Raw genomic sequence first — 26,176 nt, forward strand, 5'->3', positions numbered from 1 at the left:
GGTGGTAATGGTGGTGGTGATGGTATTGGTGGTGGGGGTATTGGTGGTGGTATTGTTGATGATGGTGGTTTTGGTGGTGGTGGTAATGATATTGGGGTAGTGGTATTAGTAGTGGTGGTATTGTATTGGCAGATGTATTGGTGGTGGTGGTATTGAATTGGTGTTGGTGGTATGAGTGGTGGTGGTATTGATGGTGGTGGTGATATTTGTTTTGGTATTGGTGATGGTATTAATTGTGTTGGTATTGGTGGTGGTATTGGTGGTGGTATTGGTGGTGGTGGTGGTTTTGGATGTAGTGGTGGTGGTGTTGGTGGTGCTGGTATTGGTGGTGATATTATTGGTGGTGATATTGATCGTGGTGTTGGTGGTGTTGCTGGTGGTGGTATTGGTAGTGGTATTGATGGTGGTGGTATTGGTAGTGGTGGTATTGGTGGCAGTATTGGTGGTGGTATTGGTTGGGGTATTGGTGGTGGTATTGTTGATGGTGGTGATTTTGGTGGTGGTGGTATTGGTGTTGGTGGTATTAGAGGTGGTAAGAAAAAAACTGATAGGTAGTAGTGTTTTTATTAATTTCTTAAAGATTTGCAGCACACAATTTAGCTGGCATGTGTTTCATCTGTACTCAGACTTTTTCAAGGTAATATGGGAATAATGAAGCAATATAGTCCAATACCACCAGCACCAATACCAGCACCACTACATCCAATACCAGCAGTTTTTTTTTTTTTAAATGCGTCAATTTCTTACGCCTGCCTCACAGCAGGTGTAAGACTGACGCAGGCCCTTTCACATGGGGGCTTGCCCCATGTGAAAGGATACATTGCTGGAGTTGCGTCACTTTTGTGACACACTCCAGCAATGCGTCACTTTTGCGCCATACAGATACGTCACAAATACTGATGTATCTGTAACTCCTTGCACAATGATGCGTCATACTGTAAATATGACGCATGACTGGTGTCGCAAGGAGGGCGCAGTGAAAAGTGACGCATCGCTGTTTTCACGCAGAAGGCTTCACTTTTCATAAATGAGGCCCACTGTATTTGTGGCTGGGCAAACTAGACAAACATCGTTTTGTAGGTTGATGCTTCTAGGTCCACTTCCTAGACCTACCACTACATTGGAGCAACTGTATATCAACACAATGTATATAATGTTAGAATATATATAGCCACTAAATCAACACACTACTTGAAGGAACAAAGTTGAGGGTAGTTTGGAGCAGCTAAAAACTCTTTATTAAGGAAGTCGACCATTCAGCCCTCATGTTCATAGCACTAGCAGCATCATTTTGCTCCAGCTCTCGGTTTGTTTTGCACAGTATCACTATTGTTTTTACAACCGATTTTAAATAACTGTGTTGAATTTGATTGTACACTCGCACTACTTTGCACAACTTAAGGGCTTTTAAGTAACGAAGTACAGGGTGGTTAGGAGCAGCTAAAAACTCTTTGATAGGGAGGACATCAATTTTTCCCTCACGGTGACAGCTAGAGTTGCTAATTTTTCAGTGCTTTTTAACTGTGAAGAAGGCCATATTCTTAAAGCTGGGGCCGTTGTGAGGATGAGCTGAAAGCCCGCAACAGGCAAGCCCGTCTGTGGCCATCAGCATTCCAACAGTGGCCAGCTACAGCCACCCCGTCAGTAGTCTACCCGGAGGCATCCTGCATATTTGCTACCCAAGGGACCAACTGTGTAGTATAGCTCCCGCACAAAAATGCACTTCACTAATCCTGTCACTCATACTGAAGGACAGCCATTCCTGTACTCAACGTGGCTTCCAAGCGAATCTTTCCCCTCAGAGCAAGGAGAACACCCTCGTCCCTCAAGTTAGTAAAAATAACGTAAAGTTCTCAGCATCCTTGATTACTCTTCGTTCACTGCAGAAACGTGCTACTGACATTTTTGATTTTCTCAGTGAGGAACACCCAGAAATGCTGTTAATTACTGAAAGCTTGTTGTCTGAGGCTTCTAACCCATCTATTGGGACAGCTATACCTAAAAGCTACAAAATACTCAACAGGGACCGCCTCAGCAGAAAGGGGATGAGGGGTAGCCTTAGTATAGAAGGGAAAATATAACCGCATGATGATCCCTATTGGAGACATAGGTGGAGCAGAAGTGCTGGACTTCTGTCTCTCGCTATCCCCTTGGAAATCTATTGAAGGGTATTAATCTACAAACCCCTGGCCCTGCCGGACCCTTTCTTAACTCCCAGGGCAATACTCTAGCGCACCCGGCCCTTAGATACACACACTTCATTCTACTGGGTGGCATTAGTTTTCAAATGGTCAAGCAGGAGGTAACAAGGTGGTGGCACTAATAGACCCTGTGATATCTCTTGAACTTTCATCTTAGCCAATATGTGTTTAGTCCCACATATAAAGCAGGTTATGTGCTGAACCAAATGTTTTCCAATTTCATACTGCAGACTTGTGAACCCGCCCCTCAACTCTGGACGCATCACTATTTGATTACATAAAGCTGGTCTGTCTTATTGAAAGCTCAAAATCCGATGGCCAGAGTTCCATATGTGTCAAGAGCTTGCCATAGAGTCCAGCAGTTGGAGATCATTCGCTCTCTGGAAGAGAGCGCCCCCTCTCTCTCAGGATCAGTCGAGGAAAATACCAACTTGCTAGACAGCTGGATTCGAACTACGACCAATAAGCTGGCACGTATCTCTTGACATGCGCCCTGCTGAATTAAGACTTTAAGTCCCTGGTTTACAGACATTCTCAGGAGAGAGAAGAAATGTTGTAAGACTCATGAAAGACAATGGCAGACAGACTCTAGAGCCAATGACAAATTCTTATACAAGGCATCTCTAAAAAAGTATGATACAGTTGAACAGCCGTGGTCAAAGGAGCTAAGAAACGATTTTTAAGAAAATATATAGGTAACAGAAAATAAATCAAGGTCTTTTTTTAAAGTGGTAAAAAGCTTTATATCCACGAATGCTTCTGTCAGAGTCCAGCAACCATCAGTTGGATGGTGTGAACAGCAGACCTCCTATTTTCAAAATAAAATTTCACTCATTCAAGCGTGTCTTACCTCCTGCACTTTGTCAGGAGAGGGCTTGATTGACCCAGTGCATGTGAATACGGTCACTGTAATGGAGTTCACACTCCCAAGTTTCCACTACATTCCCTTGGAGGGAAAAATGGCAACCACACATAGCCATCAATCATGGCCTCCAACAGATTCTTGCCCTCGTAACTTGTTAGCGCTATGGTCTACTACATCCACTGGTTAACAAAGTGCTCAATGCGTTGATGTCCTCTGCATCAGTACTTCTTTCCTGGAAGCAGGGAGAAATTCCCATACTTCTAAAAAAAAGAGAGCAGTTTAACTATCGGCCAATATACTGGCAGCTCTGTGAAAAGTGCTAGAAAAGTTAGTTAGTCAGCAGCTTTCCCAGTATTTGAAAGACAATAACTTGCTTCATTATAGCCAGTCAGGCTTCAGACCAATTTTAGTATGGAGACCAGGCTAATGGAGGCTACCAAATACATCAGAGGTACCCTGGATGCTGGGGGGAAGGCAGTGCTGACCATGCTAGATCTGTCAGTGACCTTCGACACAGTTCCCCACTCCAGGCTTTTGCGTGTCTCCAGCCTACTGTGGCAGAAGGATAGGCCTAGGACTGCCTTGCATCCGTTTAAATGGCAGAGGGCAGGAGGTATGTGTTCCGTCATATCTCTTCTAAGTCCTTGGAACTTATAGCAGGAGTGCCTGAGGGCCCCAACTTGAGCCCCACACTGTTTACCATTTATCTGACGCCACTAGCCCAGATGGCAAAAGCCTTGGCATTAAACGTGGTCTCTTATGCTGATGAAACACAGCTGCTATTCTCCTGTGAAAATGGAGAAGAGATTGCAGGCAAGTGCACTATATCCTGCCTATCATCTGTATTTTACAAGGTGACCGCCAATCAACTAAAGTACAATGCAAAAAAAACCTGAAATTCTATACATCCGTCAAAATCTCCCTCAAATTGGCAGATATCCGGTCAGAATACGACCCCCTTCCAGGCTCCCAGGGGGGAGTAGTGAAGAGTCAGGTGTCAAATTTGACAACCACAAATTAATTCTGTGGTAGGCGCATGCCTCTGTCTGTTGCGCAGTCTAAAGACGTTTTTGTACTTCCTCTCATTCTCTGCTAGGAAATTGGACATCCAAGCACTTATAGCCTCAAGGCTGGACTGTGCAAACTCCCTGTCTCTGGGACTTCCCAACTATCTGATCAATAGACTTAAGGTTGGCCAGAACACGGGAGCCCACATTCTTTTTAACCTACCACGAGAATGTATGTGTCGCCCTATCTTTGCACTCTCATCTGGCTTCCAATAAGGAAGAGAATCCCGTGTAAAGTGTTGCTCCTAGTCCACAAAGGGTTCCATTACATAGATGCTGGCTACCTAAGAGCAAGAATTATTTTTTACTTCCACACTAGGAACTTGCGATCAGCCATCAACCTTCGGGCTAGGATTCCTGAGATTCGCTGCACCAGCGCAGGGGGCGGGCCTCCTCTTTTCTGGGTCCTTCAGCATGCAATAAGCTCCCCATTGAGTTACGCTCATTGAACTCTATCCCCTCTTCTGAAAAAGGTTGAAAACATGGCTTTAGAGGCTCTGTGAAATCCTGTAAAGCTGTCCATGAGCAGATCACTGGTACACTCCTTGGAGTAGCTATGGGCTATATGAATCTCATTCTATTAAATCACTCATAACTAAATTGATCCTAAAACGAAAGATAGTAGTTCTCTTTTCACAACCATTAACATAAAAGCTTACTCTAGCATACACTTAACTAACCAAAATCTACCTGTTATTTTTTGTCCAAGCTATGCACATCCTCACATCACACTGTAGCTCAACCTTACCTTACAAAACTCTGAACTCTAAGCCTAATCTACCTTATGTTATGTATGATCCCTTTGGATCACTTTAGGCCTTATTCTAACCTGCCGCTACTAATAATCCCAAATCTAACCCCACCCTGACCATTGCAATTACCATTAGACTTAACTAAGTACTGTGTTTTTTTTATGTGGTGCTTTAGAGGTGGTAATTTGAGGTTTTGGACTCAATGTGTCATGAAGTACAGTGATGTCCAAATAATATCAAGCAGTAACTCTGCCTTGCAATGTCCCAGTAAGGAGAAATGTATGTTAGTACATGTGTATGCCTACGCCTGTTTCCAAACTAGTTGTTTAATATTCATGGGTCTAGTTAGGAACTTAAGAACTGCAATTGGTGAGATGGTAACACAGGCAATTTTAATCCATGAATCTCCACAAAATGCCTCTTTGAGTATAGTTTAACTACATAGGCTAATGCCCCATCAATGCCATTATCGATAAATTAAGTAAAAGGCCATATTGCAGAGGGACCAAGGTTGCAACAGTAAGTACCATTAACCCAATAAAGCTACCTGAACAGCCTTGGCCATAATAACCTTATAGTTGAAGTCACTTGTCATATGAAAGGCAGCAATCTGATCACTGTTCTTCTTGAAAACTATTGGGGTCCTTTGCAGGTTGAAAGTGATCACGACTCCTTGATAATATAAGTGAAAGTTTCAAGGGAAAGAGAAAAAGTGATACATATGGTTAATATCCTAAGGTAGTAGCAAGTGAATTAACAATTAATCTGCGGATTAATCCTTATATAGCAAATTGACCATGGAGATGTACTAAATGATTACAGAGGAAAATTTATTTTTTGGTGTCATCTCCTTATAAAGTGCGTGTGAGCTAGGCGTTACATTGTCATTATAAACAATGGAGCAGGCACATGATGCATAGTATGTTTACTGTGGCCCTGGCTATAATGATATTATCAATATGTCTATAAAAGTAGCATGCAGATGATGGAGCAAGCTCCTGCTCCTTAGTCTGTTTATCATGTCTGTAAACTGTCCTGGTAAGGCCTGGTGTCTCCTGCAGGGCTGGAGCAACAACAAAATATTAACAAGTGTCGGTAAAGCAGATAGGTCTCTCCTATTTAAGAGCTATTGACTTTGCTAATGTGTTTTAGCCATGTTGTACACCAGCATGGCTGCTATTCAGCATAGCAAAACCTCCAGCTAGACCATAAGTTAGTGGCGTAGAGAAGAGTTGCATGGAGTGGCGTGTCTTAGATTGTAGTGGAGTACAGTAAAGCATAGTGTATTAGAGTGGAGTGGCGCAGTTTGTCATGGACTGTCATAGAGTGGAGTGGGGTGTTGTGAAGTGTCATAGAGTGCAGTGTTGTAGAGTGGAGTGGCATAGATTTGATTGTCTTGGAGTAAAATCAAGTGTATTAGAGTATAATGGAGTGTTGTGGAGTAGAGTGGATGGTCGTGGAGTAGAGTAAAGGGGAGTGTTGTGGAGCAGAGTGGAGTAGAGTGGTGTAGTTTGGAGGGGTGTCGAGTTGAGGGGCATATAGTATAGGGTCATTGAGTGGCATATCGTGTTGCAGAAAGGAGTTGTGTTGAGTGGAGCACAGTGTCGTAGAGTGGAGAGCCATAGAGTGCCATGGAGTGGAGTAGTGGACTAGTGTTGTTGAGTAGATTGGGGTGGCATAGAGTGCAGTAAAGTGGCATGCTGACGGGAAGTAAAGTGTTATATAGTGGTATAGAGTGGAGTAGAGTGTCACAGAGTAAAGTAGAGTGCAGTAGAGGGTGGTAGAGTGAAGGGGAGTACAGTGGTGTGGATGGTTATGAAGTGGACTGGAGTGAACTGGAGTAGAGTGTCGTAGAGTCAAGTGTGGTAGTGTTGAGTGGAATAGAGTGGAGTGGGATAGAGCGGAGTGGGATAGAGTGGAGTGGGAGACAGTGAGGTGGCATAGAGTGGCCTAGGGTGAAGTGGCATAGAATGGCCTACAGTGAAGCAAAACGGGCCGGACTGGCTACTGGGCTTTCCCTAATAAATAATGCAAAACAAATATTTTAAAAAGTACGCATTAAAGCTATTTGTTTTGCATTGATTATTTAGAAGCACCAGCAGCTCTCCAGCAACAAAATAAGCCCTTCCACAGTGAACCTGGGCCCCACCCTGCTACCCCCCCAAAAAACGTTGAGTAGCCAGTCCGGCCCTGGAAGTAAAGTGCTGTAATGTTTCAGGCTAGTGGGTCGTAGAGTGGAGGGTCATAAGGTGAAGGGTCATAGTGTGGAAGATCGTGGAGTGGAAGGTCCTAGAGTGGAGGGGTGTGGATTCGAGGGGCATAGAGTGGTGAGGCATAGACTGGAGTGTACTGGAGTGTCGTAGACTGGGGTGTCATAGAGTGGAGAGGCGTAGAGAGTTTTTTTAGTAATGTGGAGTGGAGTGGACTAGACTGGACTGGAGTGTACTGGAGTGAACTGGAGTTGAGTGTCATAGAGTGGAGTGTCATAGAGTGGAGTGCGATAGAGAGGATCGGGACAGAGCGGAGTGGAATTGAGTGAAATGGGAAGGAGTGTGGTGGTGTAGAGTGGCCTAGAGTGAGGGCATAGAGTGGCGTTCAGTCAAGTAAAGTGTTGTAGAGTGTCAGAATAGAGGGTCGTAGAGTGGAGGGGTGTAGAGTAGAGGGGTATAGAGTGGTGAGGCATAGAATCTCGTAGAGTGAAGGGGTGTACAGTGAAGGGACATAGAGTGGAGAGGCATGAAAAGAGTGGAGTAAAGTGTCATAAATCAGAGAGCCGTAGAGTGGAGTAACAAGGCATAAAGTATTGAAGTAAAGTACGGTAGAGTGGAGTGGCATAGACTGTCATAGAGTGGAGTAGGGGAGTAGAGTAGAGTAGACTGCTGTAGATTGAAGTAGCATAGAGTGCTATAAACTGGAATGAAGTTGCATAGAGGGAGTTGTGTAGAGTGGAGTAGAGGGCCTATAAAGGAGTTGTCGGGAGTAGAGTGTCATATAGTGGCAAAAGAGTGGAGCAGAGTGTCTCAGAAATGGAGTAGAGTGGCATAGAGTAGAGAGGAATAGAGTGTCATAGAGTGGCTTAGAGTGGAAGGGCATAGAATGGAGGGGTGTAGAGTGTCATAGAATGTCATGGTGTAGATTAGAGTGTTGTAGAGTGGATTGGCGCAGAGCAAAGTGGAGTAGAGTGGAGTGGAGTGGAGTAGACTGGAGTGGTCTAGATTGGAATGCTATAGAGTGGAGAGTCATTAGGTTGGATTGCTAGAGTGGCGTGGGATAGAGTGAAAGTAGGATAGAGTAGAGTGGAGTGGCGTTGAGGGGCGGACGGTTGCCTAGAGTGAAGTGGCATACAGTGGCGTAGAGTGAAGTAAAGTGTCATTGAGGAGAGTTTTGTGGAGTGTCAGAGTAGATAGGTGTAGATTGGAGAGTTGTAGACTGGAGGGTCTTAGAGTAGAGGTAGATAGGCTGGAAAGGCATAGAGTGAAGCGACTTAAAGTGGAGAGGCATAGAGTAGTGTAAAAAGTCATAGAATGGAGGTGAGTGTCATATAATGGAGTGGTGTAGAGTGGCATAGAGTGTTGTAGAGTGAAGGGGCATAAAGGAGATGGGCATAGAGTGACAAAGCATAAGGTGGCATAGGTTGTAGAGGTGTAGAGCGGCATAGAGTGGAGCAGTGGAGCGTAGAATGGCATAGATTGGTAGAAATTGTGGAGTGACATAGAGTTGAGAGACACAGAGTGGAGCAGGGTATCATTGAGTGTAGTACAGTGTCATGAAGTGGAGTGACAAAGTTTGGAGGAGCATAGAGTGGAGTGTTGAAGAGTGACACAGCAAAGAGTGATGTAATGTATTGTAGTGTGGAGTAGAGTGCAGCAGCATAATGTAGAGTGGAGTAAAGTGTCATAGAGTGAAGTGGCATAGTCTGGAGTGGCGTAGAGTGGAGTAAAGTGGAGTGGATTGCCGAAGAGTGGAGTGGCATAGAGTGGCAAAGAGTGGCATATGGGGTAGTGTTGTGTCATGGACTGCAGTAGGATAGAGCATACTAAAGTGGAGTGTGGTAAGATAGAATATCGTGGGGTGGAGTAGCATGGCGTAGAGTTGAGTGTCATAGAGTGAAGTGTTGTAGAATGGATGGACGTAGAGTGGCAGGGCAAAGAATGAGGGGACACAGAGTGTCATAGAGTGTCATATAGTGTAGTGGTGTACCATTGAGTATGGTGTTGTAGAGTGGAGTGGTGTATAGTAGGGTGGCATTAAGATGTGTGGAGTGTCGTAGAGTGGACTGGCATATAATGTCATAGAGTGGTGTGTTGTCATGGAGGATCAGAGAATGGGGAGTCATAGAATAGAGTAGAATAGAATAGAATAAAGTAGACCAGAGTTGAAGAAGTGGGTGGAGTTTGTGGAGTTGCACCATGGAAAATTCTGCAGAATTGCATAAAAACTCCGTGGAATTCCGTGGAGCTCCGCCCTAGTCACCACTCACCATGCAGTGTTTCCTTAAAGGAGCCCTGGGGTGGGTGAGGAACTGAGGCCGCCAAAGAGAAATCACTGAAGGGAGAGGCAGGATGGGAGGGGGGATGGGGTGAAGATGGCTATCTAGGAGAAGGAGGGGGGCTTTAAGAGCGGTAGATGCACTGCTTAAAAAGAAAGATTGGGCGATGTTATGGGAAGAGCTGGGCTGCAGTGTTTGCATTCACTACAATATCTGGTCTTTACCCCTTTTGTCCTCCCTGAACCCCTGTTTGTTTCCGAGGGGCTGTTCGTGCCAATGCCCTTGTGACCCTGGACCACAGCAGATCTGTCAACTTTTTTTTTATTGGATATTGTTTATTAATTTTCAACAATTTGTACAAATGTAAAACTTTGGCAATAACATGCTCAGCGTTGCACATACATTTACAAATGCAGCTTTGGTCGGGTGCCAAGCGAAAACAACAATATATAGCAGTTATCGATATTATCGTTCCTCGCTGCGGGTACCATATATTCAATTATATGAACAATGACCTAAGAATATTGTCCGTTATATGCCCTCACGGGCTTAATATGTGGTTCTATTGCTTGACCCACCAGACCAGATCGGGGATATATCTAGACATACGTAGATGCCCATACAGCAGCAGTGTATGTGTGTGGGGAGATGGTGTGTATGTTTTTGCTAAATAGGGTTCCGCGTGCTGGAGGTTGCTCTGTCTGCGTGCCAGAAGGGGGTCTCCTGATGCTTGTGAGCAGCTGGGGCCAGCGGTGCGAGCAGCAGGGCACTTGGACAGTCTGTCCCTGATAGACAGCTGCAGGGCTCTCAGGCTGCATGCATCCTGATGCTCCTGCTTTCTCTCTGGCAGAAGAGGTGCAAAATACCCCGGGAGGACAACTGGGGCTAGTAGTCTCCCCTGAAATCTCTGCTCGCAGCCAGTATCCCTTAGTATACGTAGATGACATCATTCCAGCTGCATGTTGGGATTTGATGTTTGTTTCTGGCTGGATCCCGCTATTGAAGCTCAACAGCCCGTCTAGACTGAGTGCAATCCAGCTGTACGTGCGGCGATGTTTGTAGCCTGGGGCAAAAAGCACCACTATGATTCAGCACTATACTCAGCTACAGGAAATGACTATTGTAGTTAAAGTGCAACTTGTGTGTTTCTGTGTCCTCCTTTTTTGCCGCAACTCAACACTGACATTCGAAACTCCTGCATCTCAATTATATGGGGATGACCCATAGCTGTCTGGCTCACTTGGCTACACTGTCTTTGTCTTTGGCGTTCTTGTTTATGAGGGGTTGAAATTACAAAAGACACTACCATCAGATTTCTGTTGAAAACAAACACCAGTTATCCTCGTAGGGGTGGGAAGCGGGTGCAAACTCCACTATGCGGTGGAGTAAGACTTTTTGGCTGGAGAACAATGCCCACCCCTAATGTAGAGTGGAGTGGTGTAGACTGTGTGGCGCAGAGTGGAGTAGAGTTGTGTAGCGTGAAGTGGCGTACAGTGGCATAGAGTGGAATAGAGTGGCCTAAAGTAAAGTGACTAAGGGTGGAGTAGAGTGGTGTAGAGTGGGTATAGTAGGGTGGTGTGGAGTAGAGAGTAGAGAGGAGAAGAGTGAAGTAGAGTGGCATAGAGCAGAGTGGAGTAGGTTGTCATAGGTTGGAGTATCGTAGAGTGGAGGGCCATAGAGTATAGGAGCCTAGAGTGGAGGGCATAGAATACAGGGGCACAAAGTGTTGTAGAGTGATCAGGTGTCGAGTGAATTAGTGTATAATACCATGGAGTGGTGTAGAGTAGAGTGGAGTGTCGTAGAGTGTTGTGAAGTAGAGTGGAGTGTTATAGAGTGGAATGCTGTAGAGTGGAGCGGGATAGAGTGCAGTAGGATAGACCGGAGTGGCGAAGAGTGGAGTAGAGTGGCCTAGAGCGAAAGGGCATAGAATGGCACACAGTGAAGTAAAGTGTTGTAGAGTGACAGAGTAGAGGATCATAGAGTGGAGTCTTGTAGAGCGAAGGGTCATAGAGCAGAGAAACAAGAGCATGAAGGGGCTTAGAGTGGCCCAGAAAAGTGTAGGGTGAAGTAAAGTATCATAGAGTAGAGTGTCATATAGTGTTGAAGAGTGTCATAGAGTGAAGCAATGAAGAGCAGAGTAGCATACAGTCGAATACAAAGCCACAGAGTGGAGTAGAGTTAAGTGTAATAGAGTGAAGGTGCGTAGAGTGGAATAGAGTATCATAGAGTGGAGTGGCGTTGAGTGCAGTATCAAGACGTGGAGTGTCACAGAGTGGAATATCCTTGGGTGGCGTGTCCTATATTGGGGGGGAGTAGAGTGGAGTGGGAAAGTGTGGGGTTGGATACAGTGGAGGGGACTGAATTGGAGAGAAAAGTAGAGTGGGATACAGTAAACTGGTCTGGAGTGGAGTGGCATACAGAGGAGTAGAGTACAGCGTTCTAGAGTGTTCTAGAGTGGAGTGGCATAGAATGGAGGGGCTTAGAGTGGAGTGGATTAGAGTGCAGTGGTGCAGAGTGGAGTTGCATAGAGTAGAGAAGAGCAACATAAAGTGAAGTGGTGTAGAGTGTCGTTGAGTGTCAGAGAGTGGAGTGGCATAGAATACCATAGACTTGAGTAGCATAAAGTGTTATAGAGCTGAATGGCGTAGAATGGTGTAGAGTGTAGTAGAGTGTTGTAGAGTGTCTTAGAGTGGAATGGAGTATAGAGTCATAGTGTGGAGTAATGTAATAGAGTGGAGTATCGTAGAGTGGAGTGTTGTAGAGTGGAGTGGAATAGAGTGGCGGGGGATACAATAAAGTGGGATTCAGTGGAGTTCCGTGGAGTGAAGTGTCATAGAGTGGAGTGTCGTAAAGTGGAGTGTTATAGAGTGTTGCAGAGTAGAGTGGCTGTGAGTGTCAAAGAGTAGAGTGTCATAGAGTGGTGTGTTATAGAGTGGAGTAGAGTGGAGTAGAGTGGAGTGGAGCAGAGTGGAGTAGAGTGGAGTGGAATGAAGTGGAGTGGGATATAGTGGAGTGGGGTGGAGTGGTGTGCCATAGACTGAAGTGTTGCAGAGTGGAGCAGTGTACTGTGGAGTACAGTGTCCTAGAGTGAAGTTGCATGGAGTGGCATAGAGTGGAGCAGAAAGCCTTAGAGTGGAGTGGAACAGAGTAGAGTAGAGGTAGAGTAGAGTGTTGTAGAGTGGAGTGTCGTACAGTGGATTGCCTTAGAGTGTCATAGAGTAGAGTCGCATTGAGTGGCATACGGTAGATTGGCATAGAGTGGTGTAGAGTGTAGTGCCTCAGAGTGGAGGAGTGTAGAGTGTCATAGAGTGGAATGGAGTAGAGTGGAATGGTGTAGGGTGTCATAGTGTGGAGTGGGGTAGAGTGGAATGGAATAGAGTGGACTGACTTGGAGTGGAGTGTCATTGAGTGGAGTGTTGTTCAGCAGAGTGGCACAAAGTGTATTACAGTGCCTTTGAGTGGTGTGGCAAAGAGTAGAGTAGAGTGTCAGGGAGTGGAGTGAGGTGTCGTAAAGGTGAGTGACGTAAGGAGAGTGGCATAGAACACATTCCCACAACCCAGCAAGATTGTTACATAAATCCTCTCACTTTGAAGGCAGAAAAAGAAAAGTAACCATTAAGCTCTCGTGGAAGACAGAGCTTGATATGTAACCTCTGTTTTTGAATGCATATCAAATGGGACTTAATAATAACAACATTTACAGGTATGTTTACAGAAAGCAAGCACTCGATGAAGAATAGAAGGAGCCAGGTAGAGAGGTGCTAAACTGGCACAGGGGAGATAAAGACATGCTGGACAGCCTAAAACAAATAAAGCCATCAAATAGAAAGCAAGCAAATGTGAGTTACAAAGCCAATGTAAGCAATGTGTGGAATGCACTCACAGGGAAGCTTCTAGAATCTCCCCAAGAAGGATTTAGCAAGATGACAGGTGTGATGTCTGGTAGGCTTCACCCTAAAAACAGGCTCCACCTCCTCCACTTATACAATGTGTTTCACAGCCTGGACATTTAAAAGTTCAAGAGTTTATAAAACTTAAAATTACATAAACGTTTTGGAGATTCAAACAAATTCTGGTTCAGTTCTCCCATATTATCCTTGAGGCAAGGTATAATACGTTTTGCGGAACTTAACATATATATGTATATATTCTTGTCTCAGGGTTATTTCTTTTAACACTACCTCACTTTCGGTATGACAATGTCCCATATCTATGAGTTGTGCTGTCTGAGGAATTTGTCCAGTTTTTATGTAAGGTGCAGAGAGTTCATATCAGCTTTCTATGTGATGCAGGAGGTCTTGAAGATAACATGGCCTGGAGGACCTGTCTGTGTCCCAGTATCTGTTTTTATGGTGTCCCCAAGTTAGAGCAAGAGTTTCTGCCACAAGGTGTTTTCTGAGTTATATGTGTGCACGATAGGCAACTCACGCACATAAAAACAGCCTCTCAAGTATTCACTGAGTCAACACAGCTGTTCAGAATATGGTCCAATACATGGTGTTCTTTAGCAACATCCACCTCAAGCACTGTATGGCTTCTGTATTGGGGCTGTGTGGTAATGTATCATTATCTATGCTTTTGAGTCCTTGACAATGCCTTCTGCTTCAGGGACTGGACTATATTGTACAACGAGGAGGGGCTTCATTGTTCTCTACAGGGGCTATACCTTGAAATGCGAAGAAGCAAACTAGTTTCTAATGCCAAATAATGGAATTATGAATACAATGCCCCAGTTAAGCCTTAACACGGAATATATCATAGCCTTATTGCCAGCTGCTATGAACTATATCGGGGTTTAAAGGCCTTGAGTCCAAGTCATAGGCCCAATTTGAAGGCAAGGGCCTGTAACAAGGATCAGAGCCTTTAACAACTTGAATAGCCAGATGCATAAGGGCTGTATGGTTCTTAGAACATTCCATTCACTGTGAATTATATGTTTTAGATTAAACCAGGAGAAACAGAGATGGGATATTAGAGCAGAAGGCTTATACCATCATAGCCTTAATGTAACTTATGTTAAGTCATGCCTTGGAACACGTTAAGCTAAAATGCATGCTTGACCTTTCACCTGGAAGTTCCCTTTGTCTTTTGATATTTAGTTGGCTATCAAATTGGGCACCCCTTGTTTGATTTGTGTTTCATTTTTTCCTTTGAATTTTGTTCTTATCTTCGGAATGTTTTGGGGGAGGTTATGCATTTTCAGCATTCTTGTGGAAACATTCATAAGTCCGTTTTTCTTCTTTGTCCTCTCTTTAATGCCTTAGGTGGCTATTCATGGAAAGTTGTAGGGAACATTCTTTCTGTGCAAATCTTTGCTTTTTGGACGCCTGGCGTAGCCATGCAAATTCAATACTCCACATTCCTCACCCTTTTTGAAAGATTGGCTTTGCAGGATGTCGTTATAGCACTTCCCAACTCCCAGACTCTGTGTTGGTACTAAATATATTACAATAAGGGGACACCCGATCCTTTCCTACTGATAAATACAGTTTAGTTTAGACCGGACCAACAACTGTTTATGTCCACTCTCTTCACCAGAGTCTTTTTTCTAAGTTTTATGGTGAACTTCCAGAGGTTTGATGCTTATTAGGCCTGCAACAAAGGAAAGATGCAAAAGTGTGGTGCTCTCATGAACATGTGGTTAACTTCTTTACACTAAGGCTTGCATTAAATGTGGCCTCATAATATTGATATGGGCAAAATATATTATACTGCCATTTTGGCATTTTAGGACACTCTGTAACACTGCATGTGGTATTGCCACATCCACAAATACCATGTGTTTCAGGGGCAAATTATCCAGTTCAAATCTGTAGGACTTTGCTCCTGCTAAAAAGTCCTGAAATTAAGAAGTGATGTATTGAAATCATTGCAGTAACATCATTGTCTATTGCTATTCAAATTGTAAATTGTTTTCTTATGGGATTGGTCTTAATTCACAGGTAGTTGTTCCATATGAAAGTAACCAGGTTATTTACCATGCAGCCCAAGCCCAACGTATAAAGAGGAATCCAAGTTTCCTTCTCTTCTTGAGTGATCTGTGACTTCTGTCAGTGTGGTACTGCTTACTTAGAACAAAGAAGATCTCGGGATAAAAAGTCAGGAAGTTATGTCCTCAGGCCCAGGTAAGGAGCAGAACTGTAATAACAGTAAAGGGCTGGCAATGGGGCATGCCACTCACACATAATGCTAGGACTGTGATGTGGAAGAGCAGGGCCAACATAATGAAAACTATAATAACAATATTAACATTAATAATACATTTATCCTGTTATTATTAAATGTTTAACTGTCATTTGTGCCCACTTAACATAAAACAAATATGTCCCATTTCTATGGCCAAAATAAACTATGTGATTGAATGATGCCCACTTTTTCTAAACATATTTTCAGATCCAGTATTTCATGAAGCAGGAATTAACCAAGGCCTTAAAACGTTAACATAAATAAATTGAACTTACCACTACATTAGCAAGGTTGAGCCCCACGTTCTTTATCAGTTCACCTAAGCCATTTAGTAATTTATCCTACAAGGCAATATCAAACAATGAATGCACAAATAATGTTATATGAACTCTTAATAGAATCAGTATACATTCTGGTTTATGTTCGCTTCAACGAGGACCACTGGTGGAGAAATGCATGCATGTTGTCCAACAACGACTCCAATAAGAAAGAGAGTCAGTCATGTTGATTTGTATTTTAGCACATCATTTTAAGATGGACAAAATAAAGTGTATTAAACCAGGCTGAAAATTGTTTTTTCTGCAATGATTTAATTGATTTGCATGAAAACTGTCTGCACATTTGTTGTAAGGTGTATATTGTAATGATTTATTCTATGTTCTTATTTGCAAGGCTCACTATGTAAGTTTGTGTTGATGATCTGAGAGTCCTAGGGTTCCACTGCTGTCAGATCTCAAGCTCCGGCTGCACTTTGGTGGGCTTTGTATAGGGGCATCTTTAGTGGACTAAAACCACTCCTGCTCACTCGATATGTCATTGACGGCTATGTTAAACTGATTTATGCACAACAGCATGAACATAAAGTGAGAACTGGTAGTGCAATTTTAAGGCACTCTCTCAGCCACCGTTTTGGTCTCACTTGTATCTTAACTAGATGAAGACCTGGAGCAGTGGTGTGTACAACCTTAGGCAGTGATAACTTGTGATTTGTCACTGGAACTTTAAATAATGTTTAGCATTAGAAGATTCTCTCAGACCAGGTGATATGATTGCAGAGCGTATTCTAGAACCGGGTTACATCAGAAGCCTCTCCTAACAAAACATCATCATCCTCAAACTTTATTCGGTCCTGAGAACATAAAAGTACAATACATACACATTACACACCAATAGTTTAAATACATATATAAGAGTGTAAAACGTTGCGCAATTAAACACAGCAATTAATCAGTAAGACTAAATCTCCTTATATCACAATTTGTAAAAGTAACATATTACTGCCTGCTATTCAGTTCACATGTTCAAAAGATGCAGCTAACTTTTTAAAATGATTGTATAAAAGGCAAGGGAGAGCGGTTTACATTTAAAATGGGATGTAGTCAATGGGGCATAAAAATAACGATATCAAAACATTCCTTCACCAGCATGGTCCGGACATCTCAAGGACAAATCGGATCTTGTGTCATGGCCTTCCTTCTAATCCACCAAAATGGCCCAGGAACTTTGTGATTGTGCACACGAACAATGGTCTTCTGTCAGATTTTAGTATGTGCAAAGCTACTCTAAAATCACGAGTTCTAAGTTTTCTACAAACGAGAATTAGCCATTTGCCCATTGGTTTTGTGTATGCAGTGCAAGCATGGCCTATTGATTGGGGCAAGGCAGGGCAGCAAGGGCAACCTTTGGATTAGTCATCTTTACATAGCCAAGCGTTTGTAAATGCATTAGCCGGCAGACTACCGTGCCTGAATTGTAGGTAGAGCTTCCTATCAGAAGGCAACTTGATGAGATCGAGATAGCTTTCCAAGGAGCCACTGATCTTGAAGTCTCTCTCTAAATTCTTCAGTCAATCTTCCCTATTTACTATTGCTACAAACATTCTGCTCAACCCAATCCCAAGACAATGTTTTAATTAGTTTTTTTAGTATACGCTGGTGGGCAATTAATGCTATGCCCTGGTAACCCAATACTCAATACAAGGTTTCTAATGTGCTTAATGTAGTCTATTTTATTTGTGGAATCTAAAGCACAAACCTCATTAAATGCAGCCTCATATAATGCCGGTTCTGGGGTGGTGACAAGCCTCTGCCAAAATAGGGGGGGGGCAGAGCTTTGCTAGATCATTAATTAGTTTCATGCCCATATCGAGCTTACGTGGGCAAAGTGGATTGATTTGCAGAAGGGACGCCAGATTGCTAAGAAACTTGTTCTCAGATGCTGTGAGATAACTTACTTTTTCCATGCCCCAGAGCTCAGCCCCGTATAGGGCACTATTCACAGTTTTGCAATTATATAGCTTCAGGGCTGGTGCGATTGGTCTTGTGTGGGAGAGACAATGTTCCTTTCTTAGGGCCCCATTTACCTGTGAGAGCTTGAGGTAGGCCTTGTTAAGATGTTGTTACCAGGCCAACCCTACTGACAATTTAATTCCTAGGTAATCAAAGAAAATCACTCTCTCTAGGGGGATGTTATCCAGGGTCGAGCTCCCTTTAATGGATTTATGGGTGTTCATCAACATCAGTTTTGTCTTTGTGGTATTTATTTCGAGGCGCTCTCATCGCAAAAAATCTTGAATCAATGTAGTAGTTTGTTGTAGGTTTTATTAAATTAGCACAGTTAATTAAAACCATTGCAGTAGAGTGTCATCATAGCGCAGTTACCACATTAAAAGAAAAAACTAAGAAAACCATCAAATATTTAAGTTCATATACATATAACTAACAAGACAATCTTGTAGTTCCCATTATAATCACATAACAGGATTCCAAAGCCAAGAATAAAATAAATTAGTACAGGAATACTAGGACAGGGGGCAAAAAAAGTTGGTGATAAGTTTTTGGGGGGTAGGAACTGGAAGAGCAGGGGCCAAAGAGGGTAAAAAGAGATTGTCCAGAAGTCTCACATATTTACCAGTCCTTACATGCACTTGAGTGTCTAAGGAAGTAAAGCAAAGGGCTGATGCCTCCCGACATGTTCTGATGCTCCATTTTAAAAATAAGGGTTTTAAAAGAAGTCTTCTGGGAGCGTCAAGGGCGGAACAACAGCACAGAAGATGCAACCATGATTCGGATCTGTAGTTGCACAATCTGCAGGCCCCCTCCTCACTTGTTGGAGCCCATTGGTTGAAGGGAGTGGATCGCAGCCCTAAGAGACGCATGAACATTATGTTCTTCCAGGCCACTGCGTTCAGATTTTCCAGGAGGTAAGGTTGAGATACCCCAGGAAGATATGAGATATTCAAGGGAAGCAGGATAGTTGATGTTTTTAGAACCTGGATGTCCATCTAATAGGAAATTATTCTGACCTGCTTATTGATAACCTTTTTCCAGACTGTGTATGGAATAGTGTCTGCTGTTAGTAATGAGTTATCGATGTCTAGCGTCCTTATGGCCTTTATGATTTGACGATTCCATGGATTCCCAGAGCTGGCAAGAATTTCTTTTAACCGTGCTTTTAGGGTGTTGTCTGCGGCTTTTAGTGTCCTTATAAAGTATTTCAGGGTATCAGCCTCACAGAAAATAGATTGTCTTTGAAGGCCCAGCTCCAGTCGTACTCTTGCCCTGTGGATGAAGTTTGGAAGATGGAAGATTTAAAAAAAAAAATTAAAACTTGGGCTTGGTCGAGACTGGCCGAGCATGCGCCAGGAAAGGCCTGATGCCCATAGTTTAAGGCGGGGAGAAGAGTGGCTTTAATCACCTTCAGAATGGGTCCTGCAGATGGACTACTCAGGGACTGTTTGAGTCGGGTCAGAGAGTATGTTATTGCTCCAGCTCTCCTTTTCAAGGCGGCTAGGTGAACTGATGGTCTAGAAGACTCGCTAGACCAGACCCCCAGGTAATCGTATTTTCATGTTGTTTTGATCTTTGCGGGCCCAATGTTCCACCTTAAACTTTTCTTGTTCTTGCAACAGCTGAATATCAAAACCTTTGTCTTTTCCTGGTTGATTTTTAGAGCGTTAGCAGTATTATATTTGTGGAGCGTGCTTAAGGCTCGTTGGAGGCCAGATTTTGCCGGGTCCATTATAACAATATCGTCGGCATATTGCAAAATGTGCAGGTTCGTTTTTGCGGGGCCCAGTTTTGGCGGAAGGAGATTGCTTTTCCCCAGGAATCTTCCCAGGTCGGTGGTGTAAAGGTTGAACAAGAGGGGGGCGAGAACGCAACCTTGCTTTAGGCCGTTTGAGGTTGGGTTGGGATTTTTTCAGAGACTGTCTTTGGGCCAGTTCTAACTCGTACCCATGTGTTCTTATGCAAGGAGATAAGGGCTCCTAGCAGATTCTGAGGGATCCCCCACTTGTCCAATTTCTTCCATAAGATGTTGCGAGACACTTTAACAAAGGCAGCGCTGTAGTCTATAAAGCAGCAATAAAGAGGGAGATGAATTTTTGCGCTGCTTGTTGACTCAGGATAGCTAGAGTGGTGATGTTGTCTATTGTGGAGGCCGAGAATCGAAACCGAGTTTGAAAGTATGGTAGAATGTTGTTTTTTGCAACCCATATTTCTAGCAACCTGAGAAGACACCGGGCATAAACCTTGGCCTCAAGATCTAATAGGGCAATAAGTTGATAATTACCTGGAAGAGAGGGATCTCCTTTCTTAAATATTGGGCAAAAGATCGAGCCTGTCCATGAGTCCGGTAACCGATAGGTAGTAAACGCGTTGTTTTATAAGGGGACTAAAAGTTTGGCCCAATCTTCCAGTGCACATTTGAATACCACAGATGGAAGACTGTTGGGCCCAGGAGCGCCATTGTTTTTCATAGCTTTCAAAGACTTGGAGACCTCGGCGGGAGTAGTTAGCTCATGGGTTTCTATCTGCGTAGTATCGACACAATCTCTGAATTCGCCCTCCACAGGGGCAAGGGTATCACAAAAGTATTGTTGAATCACATGCTGGAACCAATCTTCTTCACGGACCGCGTTCCGCCTGTTCGTATTGGAGGAACGAAGTTTGTTTATATGGTTCCAAAACTTGGTCAGGTTTTTTCCCTTTAACAGGGCAAATATTTTTAGCCACTCATTCTGTTCCTTTTGTTTCTTCACTTCCCATGATGATTTTTTATAGGTTTTGCACAGTGAAGCTATATTGTTAGCAGAGTGCACAGTGCCTATTGATTTGTGCAGGCACACAGCCCTCCTTAGAGCTCTTTTTTGGATGGCTAACACCGGGTCAAAAATCTGCTTCGGGCGAGGCCTGTGGGGTCTGTGGTGAGCTTCAGGGCCTGTTAGGAGGTGTCGTAATTTGACAATGGCATTGTCCCACCAGTGATAGAAGTCTGTGGGGGCATTGTGCATGAAGTTTGGAGTAGTTTCCGTGAGCCAAGTGCCAACGTTATCAGAACCCGAGGCGTTCAATTTAATTCATCTGACTAGAGTGTTGTGTTCAACCTGCATTGAATGCCCCACTACAGTTATTTTGGCAGCGGCAGGCACTTGCAGGTCCATTGTTACAGTCAAAGGGTTATGGTCGCTCTCGGTACGAGTGGGGATTTCCATCATGATTAATTTATTTGCCAGAGATGGTGATAAAAAAATATAGTCAATGGTCGAAAGGTTCTTAAATGTTGGCGACAGATGGGCACCAGGATTCTGGTCCAATGTGATTTGCTTCGCAAAACGTAAATTGTAATTGGTTAAAAAAGTGGTCATGAATTCTTGCTCTTTAGTTTTGGTGACTGAATGGGCATTGGTAGCCAGGTCTCTGATGTTGAAATTCCCTAGTAACAGTACTTCTGCAAAGGCGAATTCCAATAAAAGTTTGTCCAGATGTTTGACCAATAAGACTGTTGCCATTGATTTTGATGTTTTAGCTATGTTGTGGTAACAGTTATTTAAGAGCAAGGGAAAGGCCCTGCTTGAAGTTGAAAGACCAGTAATTAATACCGTTTGCCCAGCCTTTAAGTCCCGGTAGATGGTGAGTAGCTGCGTTCTTGCACCTGTGTTTAATGAAAATGGAGAGGCCCCCAGAAGGTCTTCCATAGGAATTGGTCTGGGGTGCTGATTGAAAAAGTTCATAATAGCCGTGGAGAGCCGATGGAGATAGTGACCTAGTCTCTTGAAAACAAATGATGGCACTTTTATTCAGAAATTCCACTGCTGATTTGGATCAGAAGGTTGACATTAACCCAGCCGCATTCCAAGAAGAAATGGTCAGTTTGGAGTCTGACCATTTGGCTTCTCCGTTAGGAGGAGTGCTGCTGGGAGCATGCGGTTGAAGGCTCTCAATGGAAGTACCCATAGTGGTTATGAGTAGTGTCGGAGACAGGGCAACTGGATTTACAGTTCACCAGACGTTGATTGTTATTACATGAGATGTTTATTAGGTTGTCCGCTTTCGAAGCATCTGGAAGCCAGACATGGGTTGCACCCCGAGTCCCCTTCAGAACGCTGATGTGCGGCCTCACTGGGTCATCCTGAAGAAGAACGTGGGGATATTTTTGTTGTAGAGGGACCCACAGTTCTCTGCCCCAGTCTTCAAAGAGGCTGGCTTCCCCAAAGATTGAATCCCTTAGGGATTCTCGAGACCATGTTGTAACAGTTGCTTCTGAGCCCCCTTTGCCTGGTATTGAGGCAAACTTGACCGATGTAAGATCTGAGGAAGTGACCCCAGAAAGCGCCGGAACATGGTTGAATAAGCGGATGAGGTTGTTTCTATTGAGGATGTTGTGCGGGCCCTTGTATACAAAGTGAGGAAAAAAATCTTGAATCAATGTAGTAGTTTTTGCCGGCCCATGGGCGTTTTGGAAACAAGAAGGGTATCTTCTGCGAATAGGATAGTGGTGATTTTCTGATTCGCTAAAGAGGGAGTGCCAGCTAGAGTAACAGATAAGAATTCGACCACTTGGTTGATGTATAGTGAAAACAAAGTTGGAGCCAGGACGCAGCCCTAGCGAATCCCCGCTGGATTTTAATGGGATCAGTGACTTGGCCCTGGCTGCCCCATCTTACCCTAGTAAAGTTCTCTCCGTGTATTCTTATTAGCAGCGCCAGGATTGCTGGCGGCATGCCCATCTCCTTGAGCACCCGCCAGAGATTATACCTAGGCATAAGGTCGAATGATGACTTCAAATCAATGAATGCTATGTATAAGCTCCCCTTGCCTAGTAGAACCATCTTCCAATAGAGAAGGAGGAGGCAGAAAACCTGATATAGTGCTCCAATTTTCTGGTCCCCTCTTGAAGGGATGAGAGGATATGTTTCTTATCCATCCAGCCCTGGAATTTTGCTAAAAATGAGCGACAGAAGACTTTTTGAACAGAGTCAATCAGGCTGATGGGCCGGTAGTTCGAGGGATTACTCCTATCGGCCTTTTTAAAAGTATCACTTCAGCCCCCTTCCAAGATTCTGGGATACCCCCTAGCAATATCATTGGAAAGTGAAAATATATAAGTTGCCCAATTGCCCCTGTCACAGTGAAAGAGATTCCCTGGGATGCCGTCCGGTCCAGGCCCTTTGGCAGGTATAATTGCCCCTATAGAGGTCAAGATTTCCTCCTTAGTGAATAAGAGGCCTTGTGAAGATTGGAGTAGATCGAAGGGGATTGGTCCTATATCATGGCTATGAAAATTCGAGTACAAGGCACCAAAATGCTCTTGCCACACATTAGGTGGTATATTATTAGTAAGAGGGGGTGAGCTTTCAAGGTTGCCCTTTCCCACAAGTACCCAGAATTTTCTTGCATCCAGTTGGGAGCAAGCCTCCCCTAGTTCTTCCCACCTCTTCTTATCCCAATCTGTCATTGCATTTGTTTCGGACAATTTATATTGCCTCCGTAGATCACGTATCAGCGGCATATCCCTATGTCTTATGGCTATTGCCAGGCGTTTCCTCAGGGACCTGCACTCTGTTGTAAACAAGGAGTTTGCTTTAGGTAGTCTCTCCTGTTTTGGCCCATGGTTTTATAAATGAACAATAAAGTTTCGAGTCAATTGGTCAAAGAACTTCGAGTGCAGGGCACTACTGTTTGCCGATGGTGCCAACTACTAAGTGCATCTCAAGGTCTTTTTCTAAGGTGTTAAGTTTGGACTCGTCCATCATAATCGTGAGCCATTTGAGACAACGTTTGTCATTAGATGGTATCACCTCTTATGTGGCAAGTCTGGCAAGTGATATCCTACCCTTTTTGCCCCATGGATGTTCGACAGTCAGACTTATTAGATTGTGATTGCTTTCACAATTGTGGACTATGGACATATCAACCACGAATGGCCATAGAGTAAAGTCCACAAGTATATAATCTATCCGACTGGCATCATTTGGGGCAATGTAAGTCAACCCACCTCCTTTGTCAGAACGAGTTCTTCCATTCGTGGCCCACAGCCTATGTTCTAAGGTTAATGCATTTATCTGTAGAGTTGCTTGGGACCACTTCTTTATTGGTGGGAGATCCAGGGATGGGACAGACCACAATTTATCTTCCTCGTTGGCCTCTTGGATATCTTCCCTATCAAGGGGCTCAAATTTGACATTCACACTGCCACCCATAATTAGGGGATGGACAGCTTGCCTTGGGTCTAGCATCTTGTATAGAACTTGTAGAGTTGAAGATCTACCTCCTCTAGCGCTCCTTGCATAAACATTGTAGATGTCTAAACTCTTGCCTGTTTTGCCTCTTAACCTGGCCCCAAGGATGTCTGGATTATCAATAGAAAGCTACTCAGTGTCGCAGTTTAGTGTGATACTAAACAGGGTTAGCAGCATTCCTGAAGGATGGCCTTGTTTGGATGGAACTGCTGACTTATGAAGTGTCACGAATGCTGGAATGTGAATGGGGGTCCGGCACCAGGTTTCCTGCAAGACGCAGAAGTCATGTGAATTGATGTGCTCAAGCCATTGGGGTAGACACAATTTGCCCCTTATTCTTATTTTAAGTTCCTTCTGGTCTGCGGGCTGTGGAGAATCCCGGGGGCAGGGGGCATAGAACATCAATTTCAACAGCCGGAGGCAGGGTGTAGCTGCATATTCTTTTGTCTCCAGGCTGGTGATCATCTCCCATACACAGTAGCCTCAGAGGAATGCAGGGGGGACTGTGGTGAGAATCATTGGCTCAATTATTAAAGGTAAACCCCCATGAAAGGAACAAACCATAGTGGAGTCAGGGTCAGGCTTAAAAGTTGTAGCATATATTATAGACAGAGGGGTCCCAGACTGCAATATTAAGTGATTATCATGAAAATAAAAATAGAAAATTGAATACAAAACATAAAGATCAAATTGTAGTACAATGTTTTATTCACATTGCACTCTTATAGCCTTTGTCATGGTTAGACAGTATATTAAAAAGATGTTAAGTACCATTATGTGCCCATAGTGAAGGAGAGGAGGGAAGGGAGGGTGTGTGGGGTACAACTCGAGGTAAAGAGGAATTTGTGACTCACTTTACAAATAGTATGGCAATAGCATATACATTAAAGTTCACGTATACTTTTTATTACATGGTCTCCGTGTGACGGGACCTCAGACAAAAAGCAGAAGTCTAAAACATTGTTATTTGTGGTCAAACTCCTAATAGGCCGTATCAATCAAGCTGATATTACGGCCTATTAGGAGTTTGACCACAAATAACAATGTTTTAGACTCTGATTGTAGTCAGTCACTCTGGGATAGAGGCGAGGATGGAGATCCCCTTAGTGGCTTCTGACTGGACTTATGTTGTGCCACAGAACTAAAGATATTCATCTTGAGTTGGATGTTTGATTCCTAACAAAACATTTAACTGGCTACTCAACTGACTAACATTCTTCATCTAAACCTCCTAAGATTCTAAATGTAGATTAATATTAGCATACAAACCACTTTTTGTGAGATCTGGCCTCACAGCGCAGCTGTCACTAGACCTTATATGATCAACAGAAAAGAGCTTTCAAAAGCACTAATAAGAAAGCAGCTTAGCTCCAGCCACATGTTGGTTTACCTTATGTACAGCATTTGATTGGGCATATGTTGTATGCTTTCACTGAAAAAGAGAACTTGTGTTGCACGTTTTGGCTTGTGGGAAAGGTTAGAATCAATTCAGCTGAACTGAGATGGTTATTGTGGCAAGGCAATGATCAATGATATAAGCAAGATCTGTTTAGCATGAAGGGTATGATAAAGACACAAGGATCCACAAATGTATTGCAAAAAGCATATGTTTAAATCATTATTCAATTAAAGGTGGATGTGTATTACTCAATAATAATTCCTTTAGTGTGGAAGTGTGTTACATGGGATCTCCAGATTGCATTAGTAGGCAAAGGTTTTGGTGTTGGCTACCCCATCTGACAAACTGTAGAGCTAAACGATTTAAACTGTAATCATTCTTGCTAAGCCTTGTTAGGAGATATAGGAGCAGATTTTCAAAACTTTTGCACTGGTTCAGCGTCACAAAAATGATGCTAACCAGCGCAAATTTGTGTTTTGCTATTTTCTTTCCAGTGCAAAACTTGTTTTGCGCTGGAAAGAACGCTGTAAGTAGCGCAACGCAGCGCCAAGCGCTGCTTTGCATTACTTTGCGCCCAGGCGGCGTGACATGGGTGCTACATGAACATGCCTTTGCAAACACACATGCCTTTTGACACAAAACCAAATTTACAAATATTTGTAACATTGGTTTTGCGCCAAAAGTTAACACCCCTTC

General features: G+C 43.6%; 1 protein-coding gene across 1 annotated transcript in view; it reads right to left on the bottom strand.

Annotated features, from left to right (window-relative positions):
* Positions 1 to 26,176, bottom strand: part of LOC144769215 (uncharacterized) — a 222,402-nt gene that overhangs the window by 111,975 nt on the left and 84,251 nt on the right. Inside the window, exon 6 of the mRNA XM_078653256.1 lies at positions 15,836 to 15,901. Coding sequence (XP_078509382.1) covers positions 15,836 to 15,901 — 66 coding nt within the window. The remainder of the gene's footprint in view (positions 1 to 15,835; positions 15,902 to 26,176) is intronic.

Source organism: Lissotriton helveticus, chromosome 7 (genome assembly GCF_964261635.1).
Source record: "Lissotriton helveticus chromosome 7, aLisHel1.1, whole genome shotgun sequence".
NCBI classification, from domain to species: domain Eukaryota; kingdom Metazoa; phylum Chordata; class Amphibia; order Caudata; family Salamandridae; genus Lissotriton; species Lissotriton helveticus.